A 10,043-nucleotide genomic window follows, 5' to 3' on the forward strand; every position below is an offset into this window, starting at 1 on the left:
ACAAAAGAAGAAGAAGAAAAAAAAAAAAAAGAAAAAAAGGATAAAACAAAAGCACGATTTTTGAAACCGATTTTCTTCTTCTGTCACTCTGTGCGAGTGTTCACGACGCGTCGTGTCGTGAGAAGGACTGAATGGGTCTGCCAGACTCGAAACATAATCGCGTTTACGTGGACGCTGTTGTGGTAGATAGGCATATACACCTCTCTTCGTTTCCTTTCCTTTCCTTTCCTTTCCTTTAAACAAGTAGACGGTAAGACGAGTGGGGTAAGGAAAGATAGAATCTTCTTAAAAACCCTCTCCTCTTCTAACCCCTTCTCCTCTTCCCCACTACACCTCCCCAATACCACGTGCCATAAGCACGAGCCTCGGGGGAATCAGAAGCACCCACGCGACACCCGGTATATGTTGGACGTGGGTTGTAGAAGCCTCTGCATGGCATTGAGATAGACGAGCACCGATTCTTTCTTCTATTCTAAACGCATATCTCGTTTAGTTATTATTATTATTATGATTATTATAACTAAAGGATTCGTCTTCTTTTTCTTCTTCATTTCGATTATGTGGGCTTTACCCTATTTGGATTTATTTTGATTAAGAGTATTTTTTTATAATTTCCTTTCATTTTTCTTTTAGTATTAATGCAAGCAGTTAAAGTATAATGCAATTTCTTTATAAGTGGATTGTAATGGATATATAGAATTTTTATATCGAGGGTAGAAATTTATATATTACGTTTATAGAACGTAGAATTAATTAATTGTTATTCGAATGGATAGATGTCTGAATGTAGAGTCTGTATTGATTACTACAAATTTGTTACATAGTTAGTTCATTTATTATTAAAAGAAAATAGAAATGTTTTATTGTTACTTTTGTTTTTTTTATATGATTTAGAGAGATAATCTCTTTGAACAATTTAATTATTTACAAAAAATATATTTCTCTCTCTCTCGTATTCTTTTTTTTGATTTTTATTTAATATTAACATTGGATTTCCTAATCAGTAAACTTCTATTCTCTTCAATTCTCTCTTCGTGGGACCTAACACTTAACAAAAATACAACGTATTTTGAGACTCGAGAAGGAGATAAATATTTGGAGAAAGAGTGAAGTCAAAGGAAGATGAAGAAGAAGAAGATGAAAAAGAAGAAAAAAGAGGGTATAATAGAAACGGAGAAGGGACGAGAATACGCCCACGATCATCGTCAAATCTCAACTAACACGTATACTTCTAGATAAAATGAAGAGACTTATCTTAACGCAGATTGGACGTTACCTCGACTTGAACCTTTTTCCTTTTCCGTTACGAAATAATTATATTTTAAACAATCAAAAACTTGCGTATACTGTACAAGATATACCTATATTTGGTTGGCCAATAAAAAATGTTATTTTCAATACATTCCAAATATTTTTTTAATCATTTTTACATACAATAATTGATATATTGTTAAATAAATCATTTCTAAATTTGTGAATAAAAATATTATAATCTCATAGTGTTACGTTTTTGAATATAAATTATTGCAAAATTCTCGAGACTACTTTATTGGTCAACATTTGTTTCTTCTAATTTTCATTTCTTTTCGTCATCCTCAACATCGTCATGAATTTTATGTTCAATTGTTAAAAAATTTAATGAACCGTATCCCCATAAGTATTGTCTCCTCACTTACAATTTCTTTGTACGTTATTATCACCTCTCATTGTTTTTTAACATGACAAGATAATTGGAACGTTTATGGACAAAATTTATTCTAATTACTAACACACCAATCGTATACAACAATACTTCGAAAGTGTATAAAATGAACATGTTTTCTATTTGAGCTAACGTTTAAAAATATAATTTATTCCAAGAAGATTATGAGGAAGTGAATAACAACAATAACAACAAAATAGACGATTAAAAAAAGAAAAAAAAAAAGAAAGAAAGAAACTATAATTTCTAATAATAATAATAATAATAAAAAAATCGAATAAAAATAATAAACGTTGGTCTTTTGCACGAGATCATTAAACAGCGGCAGCTCGTTTGTTTGATGATGCCATATTACACTACAGTTTGAAAGTGAAAATCACTAATACAAATGTAGACACATATACATGTTTACTCCCACATAGAACTTCTACACATAGTTAGAGTTCTTTGAAAGTTCGAACGTGATATATCTGAAACGTGGAAAAAGTCGAGAGAGAAGAACGTTCGAGGATGATGTTCAAACGTTTAGTATATACTCATAAATATTTTACTTACATATATAAAACAGATTTTTTATTTCTTATATCATTTTCAGAATCTCTATAAATTATATCTTAATACCAAATATTATTGTGTTTACAAATATATTTATAATATAATAATATAATAATATACAGAATATCTCCCTATCGCGGAGGGGGTGCGCAAAAGTTAAGCAGAATAATTACAATATTTTTAAACAAATTTATTAACAACTGTTTCTATTCATAAAAGAAGATGCAATCAAGAATTAATATTAATTCACAAGTAAAATACATCAAATAAAATTATTCATATATTTATAATAATAAACAATAGCATTTATTTGAAAGATAAGTATTCGAAAATATTTCGTTTTCTTTAGAATGTGTAATATGGCAGACACTATGTTAGTCAGCCTATTGTTATCACATTTTTTCTATTTCCTTTTTTTTTATCTTCTTCGTCATTAGCACGACTGGTAAGTATATCTATAGATATACATATAAATTATCGTTTCCTGGTTCGCAATTATTCTTAAGACGAGAAGGTATATATCGAATCGGTTTTTTCTCTCTCTCTCTCTCTCTTTCTCTCTCTCTCTCTCTCTTTCTCTCTCTCTCTCTCTCTCTCTCTCTCTCTCTCTGTCTCTCTATTTATGTCTCTTACTTGGTAACATGCTTGCACCAAAGATAATGGCATTCTGGGCTCGCCCAGAGATGACACAACGTGCCAGCAATGGCTCTCTTAAAACCACGTGCATTGAAAACTGTATACTTTTACATGTTGTCTTTCGACCGAGGAAAATGATTATTATTTTTCATGTGTTCATTATATAGATGTACAGTTAATCATATTTATCTATATGTAAAACATGTTTCATCAGAAGACCTGTTTTAATTAACTAAATAGAAAGAAAAAAAAAGATGAACAATTTTAAAAATAGAGCAATCAATTACATGAAGAAGATGCATGCAGAAAACTTAGCTTTGTGTCACAATTTATTTTCCGAGAGTCTTGTACAATTTTCATCGAACATTTATTCTAAAATTCTTGACGCTTTACAACGAAAAATACCATTTTTATATAATTAAACGTAAAATCTTTATTAGAATAATGAAAAATATATATAAATCGAATATGAAATTCTTGCATGAAAATGACGAAATAAATAAACGTTTATTTTTTAATTGCAAATTTTCAAAAGGATGGTCTTTTTATTTTTATTTTTATTCTTATCTACACGATTCTTCTTTCTTTCTTTTTTGTTCTTTTTTGCAAAAAAATTGAATAAAAATGAGAACTTTTTGTAAGATGTAGAAAGTATGAATCGAGAGTATAATCGTATGTACAGTTATATTCAATGTCGATAGATGGTTGAGGGGAATGACGTGGATCTTTTTTTAATGAGCGAAAGGTCACTTCCGGTCATGCAGAAAACGGAAACACAGCGCGTGCTCCTCCATATCCGGTGGTAGCTCGAGCGATAGCTCCTCGTAACACCTGAGTGCGTAACGCACTAATATAAGTACTGCGCACTGCGCACCACTCACCGATGCGTTTCTAACAATAAGTGCAGACACACTTGGAGATCTTCTTTTTTTTTTTTTTTTTTCTTTTTTAACGGGGTAATTTTTTACCGCATCGTAAATATTAAGTATTGATCTACCAATCAATCATAGATAAATCAGCTAATCAATTATCTATTATCCATTATTACGTCTAATAAATGTTTTTAATAATTAGAACGAGTACAAATTAATTAGTATAGAAATTTTTATTTAGCGTGTATGTGTGTGTACGTGTGCTTTAAAAATGCGAAAATATTTTAAATATATTTTTATAACGGAATTTTGTGTTTATACCCCGTCGCGATTGTTAAACATCGAAGATCGATAGATCATTAATCAGATATTATTATCATGATTAACGTAAATGGTTTTCGTGATAAATTTCAATTAATTGGTACACATATATTTATTTATTATGCGTACGCTTGTTCGTGTATTTTAATTGAAATTATTTTATTCCTGATTATTTAGTATCGATGATCGATTGATCATTAAATCAGCAATTATTGATTATTATGTTAACCATAAATTGAAATAAATGAATATACATGTTTATCAATTTCAAATATATATATATATATATATATTTTGCTTTTGATTAGACATAATCATGACATCTATAAAGTAACGTAAGTAAACATTCATTTTCTTCTAAATCAGAAGACTCATTGCATTTCGCGTGGGAAGAAGTTACGTGGGCGAATTTCTCCAAAGGTCACAGTTCAAAGACGTTTTTTATGATTTCACGTGTACACGTAAATCTAACTTCTCTAAATATTTCTTGGTATTGAATATACCCAGAAGTGTGTATTTAATAATCTTATATAATTATCTTTTCATGTATGTTATATTATGTATCTTTCAAATACCATCTAAATTAAATGAAAGTGTTCTAAAAACATAAAAAAAAAAAGGGAAAAAAAATAATTCTAATATATCATAAATTTCGTATAACAATAACGATGCAAGATAACAAATTAAAAAAGGAAAATGAAAGAATAAAAATGAAATAACGGATTACAATCTCATTAACGTTAAAGTAAATAACGAAGTGTTTAATAGAAAAGAAAAAAAAAACAATCTATGAAATCAGTAGATCTCGATTAAATAAAACGAAAGGGAGGTCTTTTTTATTCCCTCGTGAGAAAGAGTAATGCATTTTAATAATAATTATCTAACCCCTTTACGATAAAATCGAAAAACTGTCGACAATTCTCTACGTGCGTTTCTACCCCTTTCTCTAACGAGCCACCCCTCCCACCACCCATTCCACTCTTTGGAAATGAATTGTAGTACGCGTTATTCGGTGCTTGATCGATTCTCGAATTGATTCTGTCGAAAATTGACAAGGCTCGTGTTAAACTGAAACGTGCATGACGAATTATTTGCTTTCGTGACTGGCGGAACAAACAAACATTAACAGAAACTGAGGGACGGACGGACGGACAGCTGGTCTTTACAAACTACGGAACACATTGTATAAATATTTACAGTTGAGAGAGCGAAACGATATGCGGAAATCTATTTGTAATTAATTATATTGCACTCTCGGTGGGATAAGACGAATAGATAGGTTTTCTTGCTAGTAATGCATAAAGTGAAAGCGATTTCACGCGCGGTATGAGAAAATTCAATTTCATGGATTATTATATGCATTTATAATACCTATCGCGGGTTTCCTTACTTCTTTTGCTTTTTTTTTTTTTTTCTTTTTCTTTTCCTTGTTTTACAAAACATAACACAAACATTTTACATACTTCAGTCGCGATTTATTAATTTTCCCACAAGATAAGATAAGTATTAAAAATATTGAATAAATAGATTAAACTGAAACACACGATTGTTTTGTGAGTGAAAATGTAATATATTAATACGATTTTTTTATATATATTATTATCATTATATTTTGATTTATATTAGATTTCCTCGGTAAATTTAATTCGTTCTTTTTTTTTTTTTCTTTTTTTAATTCGTTTGTACGAGAAACGAAATTACTTTCAGAACGACCGAATGATTTTTAAAACGTTAATAAATTGCAAATGTTAATGATTTCTAAAAAGTGGGTCGATTGATTTTCTTTTTCTATATACGAATACTATACTTGGGCATATATTTTTAATGGAATAAAATATTCATGCACAGTTAGCAAGGTTTACTTTCTTTTTCCTATATTAAACTTTTATAAAAAGTTAAATAAAAAATGATGAATAGATCGATATACCTTTTTTTTCGAAACCAATGATTGGTTTAAAACCGAATCATGGGAAATAACCAACGGATGGTTTAAATTCGTTCACCTTACGAGCTTTGTTCAACTTGTCGAAATAAAAATTCTTATCCATTCGCATGATCTTCTTCAATTTTACTTTGTTAAGTTCATCTTGTAATTTTGCAAATTCTTTTTGAATTTGACAAATATGATAAGACCTTTCTATGATTAAAATAATGATACCTAAAATGGCACCACCAATCAGTAATGCCAAAATCGGTGTTATGTCCCACAAAGTAACAGCAGTGTGAATAATTTTCGATAAATTAACTTGTACAACGAACATTCCTCTCAAACGATTCATTATACCGCTGTCTATGAATTTTTGCAAACTATAAAAATGAATAAATTTATTGTAATTACGAATAATGATCGTCATTAATCATAAAAAGAAAAAGTAATGAACTTACTGATAATTAATGATACCCTTGAAAGGGCTACCCTTTGGCACAGTCATTGCCAGACTATCGGATCTACCAGTTTCTATAAAATTAACTTTACATGGTAGATAAAGATTTATTGCTTTTTTTACTTCTTCGGTTGCGTAGAAGGCCACTTTCTCTGTACATACCTATGGAAAAAATGAAAATGCTTGTATTAATACGAACAACTAAGTATAAATACATTTTTCCAGATATAACAGTTGTTACTTAAAGAAAGGTTTCTCAAAGTGTCGGTTACGACCCTATCGACTCTATATAGGGTCAACAAAATTTAGGGGATCGTCAAGTGGAAAAGTTCGAGAATCTCTGGTCTAGAGATATCACTATAATCACGATTAAAATAATTCTTTACTGTTGATAATATTTTAGTGTTAAGATACCTCATGGAATCCTTGAGATAAAGTGGTTGGTAATTTATTTTTCGGTTTCATTAAACTCATCATTTGGATGATAACTTCATCTTTGGAATTCTGAGTAAAATAATGAGAAATTTGTTCATTATATTTAAGAAAATAAATAATAAAGAAATGTTGAATTGTATTTTATTCATGATAAATTTACCGCGAAGAGGTCGTAATCAGCACTGTTGCCGAAAACAATCAAGTTGTAGGAACCATCGTTGGCAAAATCGTTGAGAGTGGAAAAAGGTAAACTGTTTGTGGTCACGGTCAAGAAACTAATTAAAGAAGCCGAGTAAGCAGCCGAGACTATTATGGCCGAGACGAAGATGGAGATGAAAGCCAGACGTAAAGAAGAATCGGTGGGAAATTCTGAAAGCGTATAATAATGCATTGAAACCATAATAATATAAGAACTCTCACATATAAATAGTTTATTTAGTTTTTGTTTCATCAACTCATATACAGATACCTGATATTCCTTGCTGACAATAAATACCCCATACGTGTATATAATTTTCTGACAAAACAGATCCGGAAATGTAAAAACTTTTTGTCTTAATTATGGTCAATAAAATGGGCGTCGTCGTTATCATTAAAATTATTATTGCCCAAATTCCTGGACTAAATGTCTGGAAAAAAAATAAAACTTATATAATAACGCAATAAATTAGAGACAATTAAATTACAAATATTAATATATGTTTTTAATAATTTTCCAATGTAAATAAATTTTGTAATATGGTGACCAACGAATATAAATATAATAATTAATATTATTTGAATAATATTTGGATGAAATTAAACCTTGAAATATGCGGACCAATTAATAACAGAACCAGGATTTTCTTTCATATACAATCGATTACGCGAAAGTAAAAATGGCAAGGTGAAATCGACAGCTTCCATTCTATTAGTCGTCACTGTAAATTCAGCTACACCTAAATCAATTTCACCGGAAACCAATTGTCCGATCACTCCGTTCCAAGTTTCATTTTCTTTGTCCCAACTGCCATAAGCATCAACAGGCTCCAATACCTCGATAGTAAAGTTTATCGTCTTGCTTAATTCCATGACTATTACTCCTAGTAACTTGGTCAGCTTATTATTTTTTGTCCCGATAAACGAGGAATCCTATTCGTAATGATTATTATGTTTATATATAAGGATCACTCATTTGACAAATCGATTAACTTTCCCTAAACAAAAAGTAGAGAATCTTTGATTTATTACTGAACATAAAAATACAATAAACATTTATATATCACGTAGGGATTGAAAAATGTAAGTATTAAAAAGTTAAGTATTGATCTAATGGTTTGATAGTAAAATATAAAAAGAATTCAACAACTGGAGTTAATCGTTTTGTGTGATTCGTAATGTAAATTATTATAGAATTTATAAATGAATTATACTTTGACTGTGCCAATGCGTAAAACTGCTCCAAAAAGGTTGCTTCTCCGACCGTAAAGGCTTTCATTGCTAATTACGGAAAAATAATTTCCAGGTTTCCAAGTAGCAAAATTAGAAGTTATCGTGTTATTACCTTTTACGGAATACCTAACGTTCGATAAAAATAATTGCATCTACATATAAAGTAAATTGCAAAATACATGAAATATTATGACATTAAACATTCGAAATAACCTACCATTCCTTTAATATCGTTTCGTTGTAGCAAAGAATTAACATCTCCGTATCAAAGTTGAGATTGAAAAAATTGCCAATAGGATTTTGACAAAATTCTTCCATCGGGTTACCTGGTGTCTCCATAAATAATACGAACCAAACGAACAAGGATACTTCGAGTTCCTTGCTGACCTTCGAGAATTCTTCGAAATTCTCCCACGTAGAAAGAAGTATAACGAACAATGGTTTTGACGTCGGATTATATTTTTTATTGTCCATGGCTAGATCCGTGAAATTGATACTGATAGATAGGATTCCTTGTCGAGAGAGTTCACGTGACCATGTGTGGATCATAGTTGACATTTGCATGTCTATCGAACCATTACAAAATTCATTTATATGGTTCCTATATATTAAATCGATTTTTTCTAATATTTATAATCAAATATTCAAATAATTCATTTAAAAAAAATATGAACAAACAAAATATATTTATACCAAACCATTTATTTTGACCAGTTAACTGTTAACGTTGCATATGAGTCATTTTTAAAAGAAATTTGTTTTTACATCATGACTCATATATGCGAAATTATACCACGTAATTATCTTTTTAAAATAGATGTGAGACATGTTAACATTGAACAAAAAAGTATAACAAAATACTGTCCAAATAAATGTAAACCAAACCGTTAATTATTTAATCAAAATATACTTCATTTTCACTTACTATCGGAATAACCACTCTTCACAAAAAACACACACGAGGTTTCGTAATGGGTGTATACTTGGGTGATAAGAAAAATATGATCATGAGTGGTTAAACTTAAACCAATGACAATGATACCAGTGAATGTGATATAAAAAACGCAATAAATTATAGGAGACATGTTGGTCTCATGACTAATACAATTAAATCTGATTTCTTATTTTCTTTAACGCTTAACAATGTAATGTAAGTAACAATAAGGTTGAAAATAACATGATACAATTTTTTCAATAAAGATAAGAAGGAGTTCGAAAGGTGTCCGGTGTACTACGAACACGTGATTGAATTGAACGACTGAAAGGTGATTGTCGTTTTTCCACGCTCGTTTTTATCTACTTCCGAAGATCTATTGTATATAAACATATACATACATACATACAAATTCACATATATACCGGGTGAGACATTTAAAACAAGCCATCTGAATAACTACATTACTATTGATAGTATTTAATTTATTTCTTTTTGTAATAATAAATATCTCAAGGGGGAAGAATTTGATAGTAAATAAATGTTAATATATTATTTTATTTAAAAAGATAGAATTGACCTTACGTATATATTTCCTTTATTCATTCATTAACAAAAAAAAATATCAACTAATGACTTACCGATAAATTTACTTATTAGATTTAATAGTAACAGCGTTTAAAAAAGAAAGAATGTTAGTTTTGATTTTATTTCCTTCGCACAAATTCTCAGGTATTTATCAAAGAATTCGAATTGAAATAAATATCGTGAGA

General features: G+C 29.6%; 1 protein-coding gene across 1 annotated transcript; it reads right to left on the reverse strand.

Annotated features, from left to right (window-relative positions):
* Positions 1 to 6,050: 6,050 nt before the first annotated feature.
* Positions 6,051 to 8,900, reverse strand: LOC106784977 (glutamate receptor 1-like). The gene is made up of 8 exons (XM_014745048.1): positions 8,554 to 8,900; positions 8,318 to 8,462; positions 7,710 to 8,036; positions 7,375 to 7,534; positions 7,066 to 7,274; positions 6,885 to 6,974; positions 6,472 to 6,632; positions 6,051 to 6,393 (listed from the first exon to the last, which is right to left on the reverse strand). The coding sequence occupies exons 1-8, from the start codon at positions 8,898 to 8,900 to the stop codon at positions 6,051 to 6,053; spliced, it is 1,782 nt and encodes a 593-aa protein (XP_014600534.1).
* Positions 8,901 to 10,043: the final 1,143 nt, after the last annotated feature.

This window comes from Polistes canadensis, unplaced genomic scaffold (genome assembly GCF_001313835.1).
Source record: "Polistes canadensis isolate GaletaPanama2010 unplaced genomic scaffold, ASM131383v1 scaffold_43, whole genome shotgun sequence".
In the NCBI taxonomy this organism is placed as follows: Eukaryota; Metazoa; Arthropoda; class Insecta; order Hymenoptera; family Vespidae; genus Polistes; species Polistes canadensis.